Genomic DNA, 19,553 nt, shown 5'->3' with positions numbered 1-19,553 from the left:
GACATGGCGTATTTTATGATTCGAATGATCATTTACTTTGACCTCGCCACTCCACATCTGCGACATGATGGAGAAGTACAAGTCTATCGCGACGACGCCGTACTAGTGACTACCCTAAGATTTACTGGTTGGATTCTCGAACTCTTATTCCTAATAGCTATGGTCATTGGGGTGCCACTGTTGTTGGTCGTGATTTGGTAGGCTTAGACTACCGTGCCGTTCAACTGGTTGACGGGCTGCAGCCTCAGCTCTGGTTGCATCATGCTGTGTAACTCATCTATGCTGTTAGCTGTGATGCAGAATGGTGGATTCCTTGACCATTCGTACCGAACAAACATGCGTTGTGAGCTGTTGGTTGAAGATTATAAGCAAAATATGTAACTTGAACAGTAGACGTTTCCCTTACTTGTACGGTCAGTGTAACAGACAAGCTACCTAGCTCCAGAGAAGCTGGACCCAATGCAACAGTTGAATAGTTAAAAGGAAACTTGCGATTCCGTACAATGAAGCTTACTGTTATGAGCATGAAAATCTCACATTGTGCCTCTAAATCTCTGAAGTCGCACCATTGCAACCTGACATCACTGGTTGTCGGAGTTGACTCGATGTGTATTATCATCAGCAATGCTAGAATTCCAGAAACACAAGTAGACCACCGCAAGTATAGTCATAAGTCATTCAATAATAGTAGAACAAATATATACAAAAAAAGATAGTGTATGACATATACAAGCCCATAGTTGCACCGGCCGTCAATTTCCGGACCTAAACTCCCAATTCCCAATCCAAGCCCATTATACCAAATATTCCGCCAACCCGCTCTTCGCTGCACCGAAACCCAAAAGACAAAGTAATAAAAGAGTGAACCCAAGCGCAGTGTTATGAGCAGCCCTTTGCCTCCGCCATCTCCTGACTGTGCGTATCGTCACACCACACAAACGCCCTCGCCACCGGCTCCGTCGTCTCATTTCTCTTAACAGGTGTGCACTTCCATCCCAGGAATCCCTGCTTGGTGCTATTCGCACAGAGATTCACACAGCAGTTGCCAATATTTTGAATCCAAATGTAGCTATGGAGATCGAACTCAAAGTCCTTTCCGACATTGTTGCCTCCATCGCCGGTGAGTATTGGCGTGATTGCTCCGGTGAAATTAGCCCTGGAGTAGCCCTGGAATGCGTAGTTGGAGCTCTTTGGCCAGGTTTGGTTGTTGAGGAACTGGATCGTTGGTGAAGGCGTAGCGCTTGTTGTGGTAGTTGATGTTGCTGTAGATGCTGCGCTTGACGAGCTAATTCACCTCAATTAGCATCACATTGAACCCAAAATAATTCTTGGAAAAGAATATACGATAACTTACGTTGTAGTTGCTGTTGCGGGAGTGGCGTCAGATTTCTTTGTTGAAGCTACGGCGCCACCTACGCCACCACCAACAGCGGCCGCGATGATGATGATGACAATAACCACAACAATCAGGAACACCTTTTTGCTCATTCCCAAAATCTTCTGTTCCTTCTTTGCACCTCCTTCATCATCTCTCGGGGGCAATGCCTCAGGTGCAGTCGCATCAGACATCGACTTCGCCTTCAACGTCTCCGCATGACTCGACCAAGGTGTTTGCGGGCTCACAATGGTAGCAGTCTCGGGATACTCCGACGTGAGCTCCAATGGAACAACGTGCTTAGCACCGCTATCATGCTCCAGGTTGACGACCTCCTTTTCTGTATCGGCAAACGTTGGCGGTAGTGGTTGTCGCTCAACATGGTGCGCAGATTGGTATCTGCTCTGCAGCTCACTCTCCAAGTTGGCGACCGGTGTCATTGGCGACAACATGTCAACCGCCTCAGGAGCGTGTGCATCCGCATCCCGATGGTACTGATGGTCATCGTGGAAAAAGGGGTTATGGCCCGACATGTTTTGCGTAATTGGTGACTCTTACAAATTGTGCGTCTTCTCCAGAATGAGGGGACCGTCGATGAAGCTTCTCGGAATTGTCGACAACGTCAAGAGGAGAAGTGAAACAAGCACGACAAGAGAATTTCACCGCTTGCAAAAAAGAAAAGACGAGAGAGTTACTGTACATGAAGAGGCGAAATATCAGGGACTCAGATTTCCCTGCACCTTGAACAGGGCGAGAAAATGGGCTCAAGGCTGAATCCGACCCAGCATTACGGACCACGGCTCATTTCACCTGCAATTGTCAATCGCAGAGCACTCCCAAAACGCGCCTTTTGCTGGCAATGCGTGAGGCTCAGGCGTAAGGCGGATGAATAGAGCAGATGCAACCCATGTCGTTATGCTCACTGTTCAAGGGTAAGATCGTCAAGGGTCTGTCATTGGGAGCCATTGGGAGCCATTGAGAGGGGGCTGAAAAGCCTTGGGGTTGCATCTGCGCTCCTTTTTGGGAGACCAATTTCGTCAGACCTGGTTCACAGCTGAAGCGTCCATCGTGGTGATTGGCTTTGTTTCAAAGTTTTGCTGGAGTTAAAAATGGACGTGGATCTTGGCTGAAGGCAGACTTTGGCTTCTGCTCTGTCTGCTGACGCCACATCGTGAACTTGGCATCTTGCGCTTTCTTTAGTTCGCGTCCTAGTTTCCGTACGAACGAAGAGTCTGCCCTACGGATGGAGATAGATTTCGCTTATCGGGGCAGATTTGAATGATGCTAGGCTTTTGCGTTCAAGATTCGCAAGACGGATGAAGAGTAAATTTTCGCTTTGTTTCCTGATGGCTTTGCTGTCGAACGGAATGTGGTGATCAGCGCTGCAAATACGATGAACCCGAGAGACCAGTTGACCCCCTACGGGCCGCATATCCTGCCCCATCAGCCAACGAGTAAGAATTGCCATCTAGCTCCAATGGCAGGTTGGTGGTCAGATGTTAGTGAGAGTGAGCAGCCGAGATACAACCTTGATTCTTGGCTGTAGGGTGCATGCTCCATGTTTTCTTCGTTTCGGGACTTGGTCGCAGAAAGTTGACCAACCGAAATTGCCATTGCTGATTTCCATCTCATCACCTGAAGAGGTAGTGTAATTTGTAGAATGGAATGCCAAGGCGAATAGTTACAAGTCACTCAATTGACTCAACTTGCCTCAAACAACTACTGTAACTCAGCGTCATGGGCAAGATTCAGTACCACAGGGCATCAACAACTAAATTTGGCCCCTTGTGGTTCAACTCCAAAATTGCCGTCATGCGTGGTGTTCCCTGTACTTACCAGCCAATTTGGCTGTAACTTGCTCTCCGAAAACACAATGCAAAGTTCCAACTAAGCGACCAGGACAAATCTCAACCCTGAAGTCCGCCAGGTTTGCAGTCTTCTTGATCTTGAAGAACCTTATTCTCATGGTGCTTTCGTGCAATAATTCCCGTTCCGGCTACGTACTTTCCGGCACGATGGCAGACACTAGGTCTCGTGGCGGCGCAGGAACATAACGCACGCAGCTATAAATAGCTCACAATACCAACCGATTCATCTGAAGGGCTCGTCTGATATGGCAGTCGACAAGTTCCCAGATGGCAGAAACCTCGTTATTCTTCAACCTCTATTGTAGACCAGCTTGCCATCATGCTCATGCGATAGATGCTCCTCGGATGGTCTTGAGCGTGAACTGTGAATATCCAAGGAACGTATTCTCATCCAGACAGGAATACAAAAGGTGGCTCTTTCTAGTCGGACCGTTCTGGTGGTTGATGAACGCCTCAGATGCAGGTGGCAATATGTGCAGCAGCAGCATTATAGCAACCACTCTTGCCGCAGTAGTCTGCGCTGACGCTGGCCAAATCACAAACTGACGCGGGAAGAGCCTTCACGTCGGACAATTTAAAGTTAAATTTTCGCCATTTTGGGCAGGTAACGGTGGTGATCATTGTAGCTGGCGTGAAACCAGGGCAGGGTATCGGCGACGTTAACTTGCTGCGTCGCCTAATTGAATGCTCCTTGATGGCACACAGGCATCGAACCCATACTTTTCAAGGCTCAAAGACAGCAGGTACTTAGGCTGTTGCCTAACAAACAGCAACGTCACGCCTCAATACGGGAATTTGAAGAAGTGCTGGTATCACATAAACCTTTTATCCTCGTGGATGACGGTAGAGCGTTGATGCGAGAAGAGATCAAGCAGAATATGTGACTACGCGTGTAGTAGTCATGTCGAGTATCAGTTGGCGCAATTGGGCATAGAGTGACCGGAGTCAATCGAGAAAGCCGATAAGAGTTACACGGCGTCAATGAAGCCTGGAATACAATGAGCTCTGAGCGAATCCATACAAAATGCTTCGAACTTACCTGTGCCCAGTGTAAAAAGAGTTGGTCACTGATCAGATAATCCTGTCCGTCTATTTATTCTATCACGAAAGAAAGTCAGATTGAGCATGAGCCCAGGGCTTTTGACAGCATCAAAGTTGACCGCCAGGTCATCTGGCTGGCAAATGGAACTCTCTGCTGATACAGAGAGATAGTCTTAGTTACAGTGGGGGGTCAGGAGTATTTGAACTTGTAAAGGGACTCATGTATTGCAGTATATGCTATTATGTACTTAGATGTATTAGTGTATACTTGTATGTGGGAAAATACTTTTTACCACAAGACTGTATATCAGCCGACGGACAGCGTAAGAGGTAATCAATGATAATCGTTATTGCTTCAAGCCCTGTGCCCGATTTATGGCAGCCCTTGCTACAGGAAGTGTCATGATGGGATCTTAGTGTTCATAAGAACCGTGAATATTTTTTACACGATTCTTTAGTCAAACTGGAGTGGATAATCTCCGCTACAGAGGAGCGATACAGAATTATGTGGTCGATGCGCTGTTCCCAATGACTCTTCAATATCAGCAGTCACCAACAAGAACGAAATTTAGTAATAGCATCTCAATATTCTCATAATAGCCATAACTCATACTAGATACATAGCTCAAAATCCAAAATCTACCCGTAACCCTCAGTCCATTACATATCACTAACCCATATCACTATAAGCCAAGTCAGTTCTTTGAACAGTCTTCACAAGTTGCAGAAGGTAAAAACTTACAGCAAAGCAAGAGTAACATCACCGTGAATCTTGGCACGCAATTCAATCTCAACATCCAAGTTCAAATCAAGACGCAGCTTCAACGGATTCTTCTTCTCATCCTTGGGTTGGGCCATCATCTGGGCCTGCATCTGGGGCGGCATCTGCTGCATCTGCTGCTGTGGTTGTTGCTGCGGCTGCTGTCGCTGGACCATCTGGTTCTGTCTGTCCTCGTCGCCCCATGGGTCATTTCGAGGACGCTTGCGCTTCCGTGACGCAGTCTTGGTAGGTCGTGCTGGCTGTGTCTGCTCCTGCTCCTGCTCCTCCTCACCGGTGCTTTCGTTGCTCGTCTGAGGGCCATTATCGTCATCCTCTCGATTCTCATTCTCAGACTCTAGATTGGGTGTTAGTTGTGGTGGTGTAAAGTGTGGGAAGTAAAAACTAACCGCTATGCTGGTTCTGCTCCTTCTCCTTCTCCATTGTCTGCTCCTGTGGTGATGTTAGCTTTGTTAGGGAGTTGAGACTAGTGTTGGTCTTACATTCGTAGACATTATGGGCGCTGCAAAATAAAATGTTTTTCAGGTGATTTACTTTTTGGTGGTGTGATAAAGATGAAGCAGGTTTAGATGTGTTTGGGGTTGCAGAAGCCTTCAGCGGCGTTATGTACATTTCAGGGTCTCTTTTATGGCTCTTTTCAGATGGGAGTGAAACAAGGTATGTGCATGGTGTGATGTCATGCCATGTCATCAGGGTTCGGGAGACTATGCGTGTTGTTACGAATACTAGGTGATAATCACTATAAACCTGTTTGATAGTACATCAAGTTGGCATGACTTGGATGGTGGCTGAGTGAATGGAGGTATGACGCAGTTGTGGTTTGACATCGACCGATGACAGGCCATCTCCACCTTAACCGTTGGAGATGTTGAGCCACAAATCGATCGAAGACTAAGGAGGCAGGGAAGGAGGCAAAGGGGGTGTGCAAGAAGGAGAAAAAACGTGGCTAGGAAGACGGGCCAAGGTCCGTATGGGCACTGACAAGGAAGAAGCAAGACATGGATGGACAGACTGTACGAGGAGTCCAGTGTAGAAACAGGAATAAAACCTTCCCAGGAGACGTCATTGCTTCCCAAGCTGCCCACGTTCTGAAAGAGAAGCCGTCTTTGGAGGCACAGAATACCACACAAGCGCAACTACACCAGACATCTTCAGCATGGTTATTGGACTCCTCACCATCACTGCCATACCTACCATCACGGGTGTCGGTCAAGCCGTCAGTGCGCAGAAGCGACAGAATGCAGAGTCCAAAGAACAAGAGAAGATTAACCTAGCAGCATCATTCTGTGACGAGGAACAGAATGATGTGCAGGCAACCTGTTTTCTCAAGGACGGAAAGGTAAGCGCCATGCCGGCTAGTCGGCCGCCTTTGTCAAGAAGAGGCCGCGAGATTTGGGGGGAAGGCTAACAGCAAAGGGCAGATAGTGCTGGAATTTCCAGGGCAGAACGTCCACGGCCACAAGTTCTGTGGCTTTCACTTCAAGTATCCTGGCGAGGAGCAGCATCTGGGGCTGGTGAGCAGTATCCAGGATGAGCCACCGATGCTCAACTGGATCTACGTCAACCGAGAGACACGGGCATTGGGATATGGGGCTCGGAAGGACACGATCGGTCACATCATCGGGCCATGGGGCTGGAGTGAGGACGAGCGGTTTCTAACATTGGAGGGTTCGCCTGGTGGGTTTATTGCCAGGAAACAGGAGGTGGATGGTGCGGAGAGGTGGGTATTGCATTGGGATCCAGAGATGGGGAGTGATGTAGAAGAGGATGAGGATGAGGATGAGGAGGAGCAGGGGTTTGTTCTGCTTTACAGGAAGCCGCTGTTGGGGATGGAGAGTTCGTATGTGAGAGATGAGGAAAAGTGAGATGTGATGGAAGTTGGTGTGATATTTGCACATGAGGCAGATGAGGAGCTGCGAGCAATGCCATCCAAGAGTTTAGTAGAGCGGAACATGAAGAAAGTAATAACAATAGAAAACTAATAAAATATAACAAACAATACAACAGCTGCCTTCAATATTCACAACAGAGTAACACAGCACACATCGAGTGCATAAATGTCGAGGACGTCAGTTTGACGAAAGTGCCGATGCAGCAACGTTGATCTTATTCATGATGATGTGGGTCAAACAAGAATCGCATCCAGTCAACTTCAATCAAAATCCGCACAAAATGCAAAGAAGAGCCACATTGGGACACGCGACCGTTACAAAACCAAGTTCCTGACTACTCGTTGGTCCATCTCACGTTGAAAGACGGAGAATCCTTGCCGCCTTTGCCCCGATCTTCTTGCGCCCATTTCCCATCTCAGTCTGGCGCGAAAGCAGATGACAAGGATCGACGGGCAAAAAGCTCCGGACATTCGCGTCCTTTCTTCACTTCAATCACGATTTGACCTCTCTTTCATCGATGCGAATGCGTTTTGCGGCGCTGGGGGGCTTGTCGCCTTTCCCACAATTCTGTGTCCGTACCTGTTGATTTTATGGGTTTTATTGGAACCTGAATGATTCTCGAGGACTTGTATTGGATCACCAAAGTCGCATCCTGGTGTTTGAATTCCAACATGACAGAAGCACCAGACGTTCCTCTCCGCACTCTGCCACGACGCCTGGCTTGCTTGCGCACGTTGCTAATTATACCTAGCCATGTGTCATCTGAGACAACCTGCTGGAGCATGCCGAGAGACAGGCAGATAGGCGATGGATAATGTCACTGGAAATCATCAGTCTTTACCTGAAGTCTCAATCTCGGAAGCCATCAGACTCAACTCACCCAAGACACAATCCCCAAATTCCCAATCCACCTGCACCTAACCAAGCAAAGCCCACCGGGAATCGTCATGGCTGATTATCCTTCTCCCTACTCTACTTCACCAGCCCCAAGCTCGGTATACCCAGGCTCTGAGAAAATGACTGGCACATCAACGCCCCTGACAGAGCAGTCAGAGCCACCGCTGGACTCAAAGCCAGACACACAAGCAGACACTTCCTCTACCACTGAAGTCCCCTTGAGATTACCCAAGTCACAGCAGGATCCACAAAACGACCCCATACAGATCCCCAAAATCATGACAGACATCTCCTTCACCGAGGATCCGGCTGTCCTTGCCCGCGGCCTCGAGGGCAAGTGCGTCGATGAATTCGGCAACATCCTAGAATGGGACGGCACAGTACTTGGCCGCGTCCAGGGAGACTTGCCCTCCATGGTAGGCAGGTCTGTATCCAATGATGGCAGAATTCGTGATGCTGCCGGCGACCTGGCCGGGCATGTATCCGAAAACTACATAAACTCGGCACCATCACAAGAGGACCACAGCAATAAGAGGCTGAAAATCGATCACACCGGTACCATATATGACCAGGACGGCTCTGTTGTCGGCAGGATGAAAGACCACTCCAAAGAGAACAATTCCACTTCTGCTCCGGCAGATGGATGCGCTCGATGCAGGGAGCGGGAGACGAGTTCAGACCGACACAATGAGAATAAGTCTGATGCTCCGCCTGCGCAAGAGGACGCAAAAACAGATGGTGCTGCGAATGTGAATGTGCCGCCGCATCGGACAGCCACACCAAGCCCATCTGATATCTATCTAGATGTGAAATCTACCCACGACGGCATTCAGTTGATAATCAAGATCCCCACAGTCTTTAATCGGGATCATCACAACTCAAGATAGCATGAATACAAACTTACGCGATGCAAATCACCATTCTCCAATGCAAGTTTACCATATTGTGATGCCAAAAGCAGTTGCAGAAGCCCATGATGGCTGTAGCAACCCACACGACTGAGGGCCGTGATGCATGAAAATCGGGGGCCGTATGCATGGCTGCCGCATCTTGTCTGAGTAGTCACACATTCCCCCGTCAAGCATGCCACATTCTCTTAAGCCCCGTGTGGCACATTTTACCAAGAAACTTGAAAGAACAACTACAATGTGGCTCAACTGTGTCTGGGGTTGTGGCAGTAGCAGCTTTCGCGGCAGTCTTCCAAACTTGAATAACTTGGCAACTTGGATAACTTGGTGGGTTGAGTGTTCGGCTCAGCTTGCCATGGGGCGGTGCATTGAGGCTCCTCTGTGTTACCTCATAGGTGCAATTAGCTTGGATGACATGCAGCAAGATCAACATATCCACTGGGTGTGGTGACTTGTGGTAACTCATGGTGTAACAACTAGCAAGGATCATGTCCTTGACACATTCTTGGCTACTGCATCCACACCAGACTCCTCCTGTTAGATCCATAAATTGTGCCAACTTAAACTTGTTAATTCCTGTCCTTGTCTTGCTTGTCACAGTTAACAGGCCGACGGAGCAGTTGCCGACTTGACAAGTAAATAACCACACTCCACCCCTTTTACTCCGGACATAAAGCCAAGTCAAGCCAAGTTGGAAACTGGTCCACCATTCCCGCTTCCATGACACAACCACCACGTGGAATGGTTGCATCGGATAGCCTCCGTTAACTCGTTCTCATCCAACGGCCCGAGTGTGTCAAATCAAGGCAAGCGAGCATCCTAACATGTGCTGCGTGTTTCCGCCACACTTGTGTGATACTCTAGGAAGTCGTTACGCACAAAAGGTCCCTCACCAGCCACTAATGTTCCTGAACTAGCAACATTGTATTGCGTCACGGTGAAGCAAAATGCCTGATGCCATCCTTACTTGAGATCGTCAGACAGTGACGCCAATGTGGCGGGGTGTGGCTTGAAAGCAGAGTCACTGATTAATCTCTGTACGTCAGAAGCTCACAAGCTTGGAAACCTGTAAGCAAGCAAGGTTTCATGGCACATGCTTCTGACGTCTACTACTTTTACAGTGTACACACATTCTGCCAAGAAGGAAGTTGGGGACGAACCAAAAAAAAAAAAACTTGTTTCGCTAAATGGATGTTTGCACGTATAAAGGTTCTTCTGGCGTTATGGCACATAGCTAGATTGCCACATCCGTCTTGGAATTTTCTCACAAACACTATTGATTTTGTAAGATATTTCTGGACTTGCATCATGCCAGTCACAAATCCACTATCATCTCTTAGCCCTACCGGATCTGGTCCCGAGGGAGGAGACAAGCAAAAAGAAGGTCCGTGTTCATACTCATACCCAATGTCATCTCGCCCCCAACTCGATACTGTCCCCCGTTCCCTTCCCCCTACGCAAGTGATGGTAGATGCGAGCTACTATTTCGGTTACTCAGTGTTAATTACCTTGGATCTAACTGCTTTTGGCGCTGTAGGCACTGATACCCTCGAATCAGTCCCTCGAACGGTGGCCGGAGTGGTCAACGATAAGGGCGATATTGTCGACAAGTCGGGCAAGGTTATCGGAAGTGTGACGGATCAGAAGGACCATGAAAAGTTGGTCGGTGGCACCGTGACGGAGAAGGGCGATGTGGTGTCAGACTTGGGCGAGAGCTTGGCCAATGTTCACATTGACGACAACTACACGCCAACCCAAGTTCCTGACAAGAAGGAAGGTGGTGGCGGTTGGAATGTGTTGGGCAAGGCCAAGACAGCTATGCAATACGGCGATAACATCAGAAACGCCGTGTCATATGGTCAAAACTTGCAAAACAAGTTTGGCGGTGGCCAAAAGGGCGAGGCTGAAAAGGCCGGTCAAGATGTTTCCGACAAAGCTGGAGAAGGTATAGAAGGCGCCAAGGATACTGCTGCCAGCCAGAAAGATAATGCTGAAAAGACTGGTCAAGACGTCACCAACAAAGCAGGTGAGGCAGCTGAGGGCGCCAAAGAGTCGACCGAACAAAACGAGATCGATGCGCCAGTGCAAATGGAGAACCATGATGATCCTACACAAAAGGACGTCATTGCCGACACTGAAGGATTGAAATCTCAAGTCGACGAAAAGAAGGGCGAGACGGAAGAAGCTGCCACTGACGCCAAGGACACCGCAGAGGATACTCTGGACAAGGGTGAGAAGGCTGCTGGAGAGCAAGATGAGCCAATGACCACTCAGAGTCCGAAACCTATTCCTGAAGGCGACGAGGCCACAAAGGCTGGAGAGGATGCGACAAAGGATGCCAAAGAGGCTGGTGAAGGAGTTGAAGGAAAGCTTGATGAGGCCAAACCTGAAGGAGGCGAACTCGACCAAGACAAACTTGGCGACGAGAAACTTGATGACGTTAAGCCTGACGAGAGCCAGCTGCCAGAAGGTGAGGCAAAAGACAAGCTTGACGAAGCCAAACCCGATGAAGGTGCTTTAGACGAGACCAAGGATGAGGCAACCGGCAAGGTTGAAGAAGGCGCCGAGGAGGCCGGTGAAGCCGCAGAGAAACCCTTGGACTTTACCATCCTCAAGAACACCAAGGTCAACAAGGCCGGCAACCTGGTCAACGACAAGGGCGACATCATCGGCCGACTGGTCGAAGGCGACCCAAAACAGTTGATTGGCAAGACCTCCGACGAAGAAGGTCAAATCTGGAACGAGTCCGGCAAGGTTGTCGGCAAGGCAGAGCCCATCTCCGACAACGAACGCGACCAAGCAGCCAAGGACTTTGCTCCCTTCGAAAACTTCCCCGATGCCATTGTAGAAGGCGACGGACGTGTCATGTCCGAGGGCCGCCAGGTCGGTGAAGTGATTGAAGGTGACGCCAAGCGCATGAAGGGCAGCCGTGTCGACGAAGACGGCGACATCCTCGACCGCCGCGGCAACGTCATCGGCAAGGCCAAGCCATGGGATGAGCCTGAAGAAGTTCCCGAAGAGGCCACCGACATGACCTCCCTGGCCGGAAAGCGAGTCAACAAGGCAGGCAATGTCGTTGACGCCCACGGCCAAATCTTCGGTCGTGTCATCGAGGGCAACGTCAAGTCCCTTGTCGGACGCATGTGCGACAAAGAGGGCAACATCATGAGCGAGTCTGGCGAAAAGATTGGCAGAGCCGAACTTGTACCAGAGTCAGAGCGCGAGGGCTCCAAGGACGGTCCATTCGCTGAACTTTCAGGCTGCACCGTCACCAAGGATGGCAAAGTTGTCACATCATCCGGCGAGGTGGTCGGGCGACTTACCCAGGGTGATGGAAAGGCGCTGTATGGTCGCTCTGTCGACGAAGATGGCGATGTTGTTGACAAGAATGGTAATGTTCTCGGCAAGGCTGAGCGATGGGAAGAGCCCGAGGTTGAAAAGAAGAAGGACCCTCTTGCTGGGCGCAAGGTCAACCGCGATGGTAATGTTGTCGATGAAGAGGGCAACATTATTGGCAAGCTTGTCAGCGGTGACTTGAACATTTGCTCTGGCAAGGAGATTGACGACGACGGAGATGTCATCAACTCCAAGGGCAACACCATTGGCCATGTCAGCTTGCTTGAGGATATTCCCCCCGAGCCAGAGGAGTCTGCTGAAGATAAGGAGACGCGAGAGCAGGCAGAGAAGGATAGGAAACTTGCCGGCCAGCTTGCGGCCTCTATTGAGCAGTCTCTCGACAAGATCAAGCCGATTCTCAAGATGATCACCGACAAGGTGGACAAGGCGGAGCGTACGCCAAAGGAGGAGCTTGACGAGGAGCAGCTCGTCCGCGAGGTGAAGCCTCTTATTGAAGAAGGCAGCAAGATCCTGACCGAGACGAATGGTGTTGTTCGCGGCATGGATCCCGATGGCCGTATTCAGAGACAGGCGAAGCACAAGTCCTCAACAAAGGATGCCACCCCTGAGGAGCATCACCTTGCAGAGGTTCTCAAGGAGGTAGGTTTACTTACATTGTCATGTCCCTGGATATCATGCTAATATGTATTTTACAGCTTACCGGCGATGTCACCCAAACAATCGACAATGCCAAGCGCAAGATTGAAGGCATGCCACACGCCAAGAAGGAACTGAACCCTCTCTGGGGCCTTCTCTCAGAGCCGCTGTTCCAGATTGTCGCCGCTGTTGGTCTTCTCCTCAACGGTGTGCTCAGTCTTGTTGGACGACTTGTAAGTTTTTACACTCCTTTTCGCATTGACATGGTCTATGCTAACTGATTTGTAGTTGAGCGGCCTTGGCTTGGGTGGTCTGGTGGATAATTTGCTTGGCACGCTTGGTCTTAACAAGGTTTTGGATGGTCTTGGTTTGGGCAGTGTTACTGGAGCTTTGACTGGAAAGAAGGATAAGAAGAAGGAATGATTTATGTAGTTTTGTAGTTTTAGTCTAGCTATTAATGAAGGTTTTATGGATATTTTGACTCCTGTGATTTGAGTGTTATGTCGTGAGTATTTTACACTGCTTTACAACGTTAAGACTGGGATCAAATATCTGAGTCTAGGTGTAAGTCTAAATTGCCTCCGTGGCTGATCCGCTTGGCCCGGGGACTCGGCAACACACGGTTGATGGCTTGTACAAATACACCGGACTCGCTCTAAACACTGCTCTCCCCTTAAATCTCCTTAAAACTCGCTCTTGTTGTTATACGTAATGGAGAATGCTCATATTCCCAATTCTCACTCGGACGTGACACCCAGTTGGCGTCCTTTCAAGTTTGAGCGAACGCCACTCAAAGAAGCCATCAAAACCACGAGAGTACAAGGCACCCAAACTTCCCGTTATGCTGGAACCGTACCAAAAGCATGGTGCTCTCGCTGTGAGTCGAAGACATTGCCGACTTCGAAACCAAATAAAATCTAACAGCTCAAATAGCCGGTCGAACTCTATCCGCACATGGCGGCTACTGCGGTTCAGTTCTCGTAGCCACATCACTTCAGTATTTCCAAGATGCATATGGTGACCAGAGCTACACAACTCCACTCAGTTTATCCGTCGAGTTTTTGAGGCCATTGCCCGAAGGGCCCTACGAGGTCGCTATACACGATTACGCTGTGAAAGGAAACATCGCTACCATCCGTGCCGAGATTACAAGTCCGCAACCAGACACGAGTACAATATACTCCGTTGGCGTGATACGCTTACGAAGAAATGCTCCCTTTCAAGGAGGTAAATCAATACAGGCAAAAACTGCACCATTCCCAGATCGCGTGCGTGATTGCGCCCGTTGGACAGACGGTCTATTCTATCACTTTAATCCGCCGGCCGCATATCTACGAACTTTTGCTCCAAAGGGCGAGGGCTTCCCGCTTTGGAGCGAGAAATTTGGAGGTCAAAACCAACGATGGCAATGGGTAAAGTTGGACTATGAGGAGAAGTTTGAGCTGCTTCACCTCCCTGTGCTCTCAGACCTGGTAAGTCGGTTTGGCCAGAACGCACAGAATTCCTGTATACTGACAAATCGTCAAGATACCCGTACTCCCTTTAAACTTTGAAAAAGACGGCCTCTTGGCCGCGACACGGTACCAAATCGCAACTCTATCGCTGCATCTTGAATTTCGCACCCCGGAAGTTGATGAAGAGTGGCTCATAAGTCGCACGACCATGAACAAACTGCAAGACGGCGTGTTCGATATGGGCATTCAAATCATGAACAACCAGGGAGACATTATTGCGACATGCACCCAGAACTGGTCCATGACACCAAGAAAGACGAGGCAGATTGGATCTGGGGAATCGAAATTGTGAGGCGGAATGGTCTTTGATGGTCTCGAACTTTGTGGGCCGAATGACACGCGATGATCTGATGCCGCTAGTTGTCAGTTATCGAATAGAAACAGCGAAATGTGAGCAATAAAACTTGGAGTTTGCCTTCAAATGTGTCTTTTTCTCGTATTCCCAAATCTTGTAATATTTCGACTTTCGGAGCCGTCGTCAAAACATAGACCGACGTCTTGACGCTGCGGATCGTGAGGTTAAATGGAGCAAGACCCTGTATCTCGACGCGCTAAAATCTGACACGGATTAGACTCAAACGGTCGCTAAGATTGTGGCGTATTGTAATTAGAAATTGCCCGGCGATGGAGGCCTGTCAATTTGTCTTGGTACACATTACGGAGTCGTCTCCGGGGACCGGCATCTGCAACGGCATTTGCCTTGGACTTTGAGTCGATGTCGCTTTTGACGATGTTGATGGGAAAAGAGGAACATTTTGATATGAAGAATCGAGTTGAATGTTATACACGCTACTTGAGAGCAACTACACCTAGCCTCATCAACTTAAAAGATCTAATCTTCCCTTCCCCAGACGCCGGTATTGCCTTACCGCGCTGATCGGAAAAGCCGTCAACTGAGACGAATAGTGCAATTTGTTGCACGCTTCGCACATGAATTCCTCCTTTTCGTCTAGTGCCTCGCTAATTTCCAGGATCGCCCTAACTCGAAAGGAGGCAAATATCGAGAAGTCTGTCACTGGCAAGGCCAGGGTAAGCGAGAGCACAACCGCATACATGTGAAGCAGAAACGTGAGTATCCGGGGATCTTTTCTGCTCACGGAAATATAGCAGGATGCCGCATCTCGGGTGAACCAGCAGGTGAATGGCAGGATGATGCGGTATTGCTCGGCGGGAGGGATAGCGGTGCCGAGACGCCCGTGAACGAGTCGTGACACGTCCCGGAGGTGGCGAACCATTGCTGCAAAGTTTAGCTCTTCGCGGAAACAGAATGCCAGTTTGCTCAATGACTCGACTCCTTGAGTTAGAAGGTCGGAAATGCTGTCGATGGCGAAATCATCACCACTTTCTTCGTCGGTGGAGAGGGCCCAATGGGCCATTTGCGTCTCGGTGGACAATGGGCGGCGGAAAACGGATCGTTTTGACCAGTCTTGCATTTGGTCGGATACCTAGCTCATGTCAGATAATTGATCTTTATTCGGTGTTTGCAAATTTTCTCACCTTGGAGCCATATTCCGCCACCATCATTAATGACCGACTACCACACATTTGTCAGCACAGGCGGATTCATCCTCAAAGCCACTATACATACTAGTCAGACATTGTGTATGAACAGCCGAGAGCGGCGCCCAGGACCGCATCCGCATTGTCCTTTGTTAGGGACTGTATGGCTCGGCCGATGCCTGTAATGGCAAGTTGGTGATACCGCGCTGCATCTTCCGCTGCCTCACGGGACTTGCTTATCGTGGCTAGGCGTGATGCCGAACCGGCTGCGAGAGTGTATGTGACAAAATCAAAACTATTCGCTAATTGAAACATCCTATTTAGCCGTAGTTAGTTGTTTGCTAAATGGGAGGTTGTGCTGGCGAGAACAAAACTCACATTGGAATATCTCCCCACGGCGGACACATATTGTTCGTACCGCTGAGCCTGAGCAACGACTCTACGAGACCCATCTGATACAAGTATCTCAACTCCTTCATTGACAAATTGTGCCAGCTTGGAGATTTGGTAATGTTGAGGAAAGGAAACGGTGACTCTCCGGTCTCTTTCCAAGTTACACAAGACTGCTCAATGGCAGCCGGCCATGATACAGAGCGACTAACATTGTCGTCTGTGTGAGCTGGCTGGGCGTAGATACATGTAAGTCCGCCCTTGTGACATCGTTGGCTGCAGAGGCTTTTGTTAGAAAGTCTCGCCATGCGAAGAAGACCACATACCACGTGGGATGCATTTCGTCGCATTTTACTCGTCGACGCTTGCAGGTTTGACAACCTTGCTTCGACTTCTGGTGACTCCTGCGCAATACGACCGCAACGTTGTCGGGAGACATGGTGATATGGCAGATGTAGTTGGAGATGATGGCACAATGAAGTGAATAACAAATATAAACTGGGAATAACGATGGATTTATTACCAGCGGTTAAAAGGAATCTACACCGCGTATAGGGCTGAAGCAGGCTGGAGACCTGCCAGTCTGTCGTACAACGTATGTGCTCATATCCAAGTAAACACTAACACATCTTGATGTGTCTTAGCAAACTACGCGATATAAGATACGTTTTCCGTGCTTAAATACTGTTGACCCCCCACTGTGTTCCCCTGCCTGCTATCGGCTTTGCCGTCGTCCTGAATTTACGCCCCGTTGGGTCCTATCCACACAGCTGAGCTTCTTTTGGGCCGCCATCTTTCTGGCATGTCCAAGCCCACTAGAGTCTGTAGACAAGGGTGTCTATAAGCTATCTGCGAGATCGCTATTAAAGGTAGCTGATCCATGAATAGGTTTGGGGAGACTGTTTGCCCCTTGACCTAAATGGGAAGTTGCACTTTTGTTGCCACTCAACTTGGTTCCTGGGTGCTTACTTGGTGGCTTGATTACACAGAACTGACAACAAGAGGCTTGTGCATTGTCCGCGGAATTGCGGCCCTAGATGCCCCGAGGTGGGCGTTGTAACTCTTCAACTCCGCGATGGTCTCTTGGCTATTGTTGCTTTACGATTGTTCAAGTATCCCACTTGAGGATGCGTAGGGCTTTGTGATGGTGAAATGGCAACGCTCACATGATTTGCTTACACCACACGCTTTTGCCATGCAACTTAGACTGACGAGCGGCCACTGTTTTAACAGTGTCCGAATACTCTGTAGACATGGATTGTCCATTCAAGAACAGCCCAGGACGGCGGATAAGGGGGCAACTCAATGCAAACACCGCGCACAGTGAAAGGAAGTGTCCAGAACAGCGACAAAAGCGATTGGCTCTTAATGGCTCTAAAAGACGAGAACCGACTCACAAACTTGTCGGCAGGTTTCCGCACTTTCTGGACGTGCCTCGCTTGTGGCGCAAACTACGACCCAGATGGAGGAACAAGTCAGCAACTAACCTACTACGGAGCGTCTCACTACGAGCCGCCGTTTAAAGTGTGACGCGGTCACCACCATGTCTACCATGTCTAACTTGGCGGGAGAAAGACCTTCTCAATAGTACGGAGTATGAGGACAAGTATTAGTTCCAGGCTAGATTGGCGAACATTCTGTCTTTTGTCCACATCCAACTCTGGGTATCGCCAACAGTATCGGCCGAACATTGCAACATATCGCCGTGATTGATCATATTTACTGGCATCCATGTGGCCACAAAAGGCAGATCGAGCTATTGCCTGTGGTAAAAAGAATTTGTCTATATTTAAGTATACACTAACACAAGTCAATATGGTGATCCAGCCATGTCTCAATTGCAGAATCTGCGCGTTTACATTATTAAAAGTGCAGGACAGTGTAATGTGACAAATACTCAAAGGAAGCCACACAAAGAAGAAGAGAATCTCAGACCGAAAATGTCACGTCGGGTCTCAGGCACCTTCTGATCCGAATTGTTCAGCCAATTCCATGCACCGCCTAATATCAGCCTGGCGTACCGAAGCCTCAACAAGCCCAAGAACAGCAAATATATCCCCTCTTTGAACCCCTGGTGTCTTCTCGTCCGGTGGTGAGATGTGAATCTTGCCCAATTCGTCATTTGCAAGAACCGTTGTGGCGCCGAGCGGGAGCACTCTGTCATTGTCATTTCCATTGCCAGCTGGAAAGGGATACCCCATTACAGGCCACCAAGCCAGTTGACATAAAATTAAAATGAGACAGGCGTTGCGATGGGTCGGTGGAGGAAAGAGTAAATAAGCCTCTTATCCAGACTTGGGCCATGATACCTCGCCGCGCCACTTCAGCCAGCACACTGGTGATGGGTTTGTCTGGTTGAATAGATCTGGATACAGTCGGCAAGGGGACGATTCATGTTCATTCGGATTGAAAATGGCGCGACGCAGCGGTAGGGCCACCAATCATCCAGGAGATAGGGACGCACAACATGTAGGGCTGAGATTTCTGGTCTGTTCACCATCTCCTGACTTTCCAACGCCCGCATCTTCCGAGATATTTATGCACCGGGAGTAAACGGCGGAGGATTAGACTTGATGTGTCCAATAGTGATATCTTCTAGCCCCTGTCGGAGGAATCCACGTCATATCATATCTCAACTTAGTACTCTGGACCAGATGTGCTATCGAATCCTCGTAGAGCTGAGAAAGGGGTAATACTCCAATTCAAACGGACAGTTTCCGCGTAGCCAGACTTACTATCAGTGGCAATGCTGTGTTTCCTTGCTGTGCTTTTACAGTTTCTGAATACCGTCAAACACCGCCTTTCGTGGCTTGAGTACACGTCCAGATGATCGGGATATACAGGACAGCGTGAGCCAAAGATGGAGTGCAGACGAACACACATACTGCACTATTTAAAGACTGCCTAGCAGTCTGCCATTGTGGCTAAAATCTGTTAAATAGAACAGATTGGGCAGTGGTCAGAAAGGGCTGCAGGCGAAGCATGGATGCGGATCACGATGCCCAAATCACACATCCTCATTCGCAGTTTCGACTCACCGATATTCAAACAAGACTCTGTCCGCATGAATGCGAATTGCGGATTCTGTACTCAGTACGGGATAAGTAAAACTGCCGCAAAGCTGACGGGCTGACAACAATTTGTGGCATTGGTTTGTTACCTGTTCCCTTCACCCTTGCCCTGTCCACCACGTATTCATTCATTTCTGATATCTCAAAACGTCAATTCTTATCAGTCGCAGCACAGAATCGACCCTGCTTGTACTGTCGTCTTTCAACGGGGAGGCGGAATCAACTTCCTGAAAGCCTTGTATTCCGTGGCTTGTCGGGGTCTGTTTCTTTATACGTGGCAAGCGACAGAGGTAAGTGCCCTTGACAGCTTAAAAATCACTGCAATA

General features: G+C 49.1%; 8 protein-coding genes across 8 annotated transcripts; 5 read left to right on the top strand and 3 right to left on the bottom strand.

Annotated features, from left to right (window-relative positions):
* Positions 1-879: 879 nt before the first annotated feature.
* Positions 880-1,908, bottom strand: VFPPC_07531 (wnt and FGF inhibitory regulator domain-containing protein; the record flags this gene model as incomplete). The annotated part of the gene is made up of 2 exons (XM_018286372.1): positions 880-1,285; positions 1,355-1,908. 2 exons carry the CDS (start codon positions 1,906-1,908, stop codon positions 880-882), a joined length of 960 nt encoding a protein of 319 aa, XP_018142989.1.
* Positions 1,909-4,891: 2,983 nt separating this feature from the next.
* On the bottom strand, positions 4,892-5,556 carry VFPPC_07530 (hypothetical protein; the record flags this gene model as incomplete). The annotated part of the gene is made up of 5 exons (XM_022428568.1): positions 4,892-4,896; positions 4,960-4,967; positions 5,027-5,399; positions 5,452-5,494; positions 5,545-5,556. The coding sequence occupies 5 exons, from the start codon at positions 5,554-5,556 to the stop codon at positions 4,892-4,894; spliced, it is 441 nt and encodes a 146-aa protein (XP_022284356.1).
* Positions 5,557-6,218: 662 nt separating this feature from the next.
* VFPPC_14258 (hypothetical protein) lies at positions 6,219-6,927 on the top strand (the record flags this gene model as incomplete). The annotated part of the gene is made up of 2 exons (XM_018292027.1): positions 6,219-6,401; positions 6,484-6,927. 2 exons carry the CDS (start codon positions 6,219-6,221, stop codon positions 6,925-6,927), a joined length of 627 nt encoding a protein of 208 aa, XP_018142987.1.
* Positions 6,928-7,565: 638 nt separating this feature from the next.
* Positions 7,566-7,769, top strand: VFPPC_15963 (hypothetical protein; the record flags this gene model as incomplete). Its single annotated transcript, XM_018293716.1, has 1 exon — positions 7,566-7,769. The coding sequence occupies one exon, from the start codon at positions 7,566-7,568 to the stop codon at positions 7,767-7,769; it is 204 nt and encodes a 67-aa protein (XP_018142986.1).
* Positions 7,770-7,901: 132 nt separating this feature from the next.
* Positions 7,902-8,738, top strand: VFPPC_07529 (LEA domain-containing protein; the record flags this gene model as incomplete). The annotated part of the gene is made up of 1 exon (XM_018286370.1): positions 7,902-8,738. The coding sequence occupies one exon, from the start codon at positions 7,902-7,904 to the stop codon at positions 8,736-8,738; it is 837 nt and encodes a 278-aa protein (XP_018142985.1).
* A 1,329-nt stretch (positions 8,739-10,067) lies between these two features.
* On the top strand, positions 10,068-13,175 carry VFPPC_14257 (hypothetical protein; the record flags this gene model as incomplete). Its single annotated transcript, XM_018292026.1, has 3 exons — positions 10,068-12,755; positions 12,812-12,985; positions 13,041-13,175. The coding sequence occupies 3 exons, from the start codon at positions 10,068-10,070 to the stop codon at positions 13,173-13,175; spliced, it is 2,997 nt and encodes a 998-aa protein (XP_018142984.1).
* Positions 13,176-13,463: 288 nt separating this feature from the next.
* On the top strand, positions 13,464-14,558 carry VFPPC_14256 (thioesterase-like superfamily domain-containing protein; the record flags this gene model as incomplete). Its single annotated transcript, XM_018292025.1, has 3 exons — positions 13,464-13,629; positions 13,686-14,224; positions 14,280-14,558. The coding sequence occupies 3 exons, from the start codon at positions 13,464-13,466 to the stop codon at positions 14,556-14,558; spliced, it is 984 nt and encodes a 327-aa protein (XP_018142983.1).
* A 511-nt stretch (positions 14,559-15,069) lies between these two features.
* VFPPC_15962 (helicase-like protein) lies at positions 15,070-16,595 on the bottom strand (the record flags this gene model as incomplete). The annotated part of the gene is made up of 6 exons (XM_018293715.1): positions 15,070-15,075; positions 15,136-15,711; positions 15,764-15,800; positions 15,855-16,082; positions 16,145-16,432; positions 16,483-16,595. The coding sequence occupies 6 exons, from the start codon at positions 16,593-16,595 to the stop codon at positions 15,070-15,072; spliced, it is 1,248 nt and encodes a 415-aa protein (XP_018142982.1).
* Between the last annotated feature and the right edge of the window lie 2,958 nt (positions 16,596-19,553).

The sequence above is a fragment of the Pochonia chlamydosporia genome, chromosome 4 (assembly GCF_001653235.2).
Source record: "Pochonia chlamydosporia 170 chromosome 4, whole genome shotgun sequence".
Lineage (NCBI taxonomy): Eukaryota > Fungi > Ascomycota > Sordariomycetes > Hypocreales > Clavicipitaceae > Pochonia > Pochonia chlamydosporia.
Note: the sequence above shows the minus strand (reverse complement) of the source record. Positions and strands in the feature narration are given on the sequence as shown.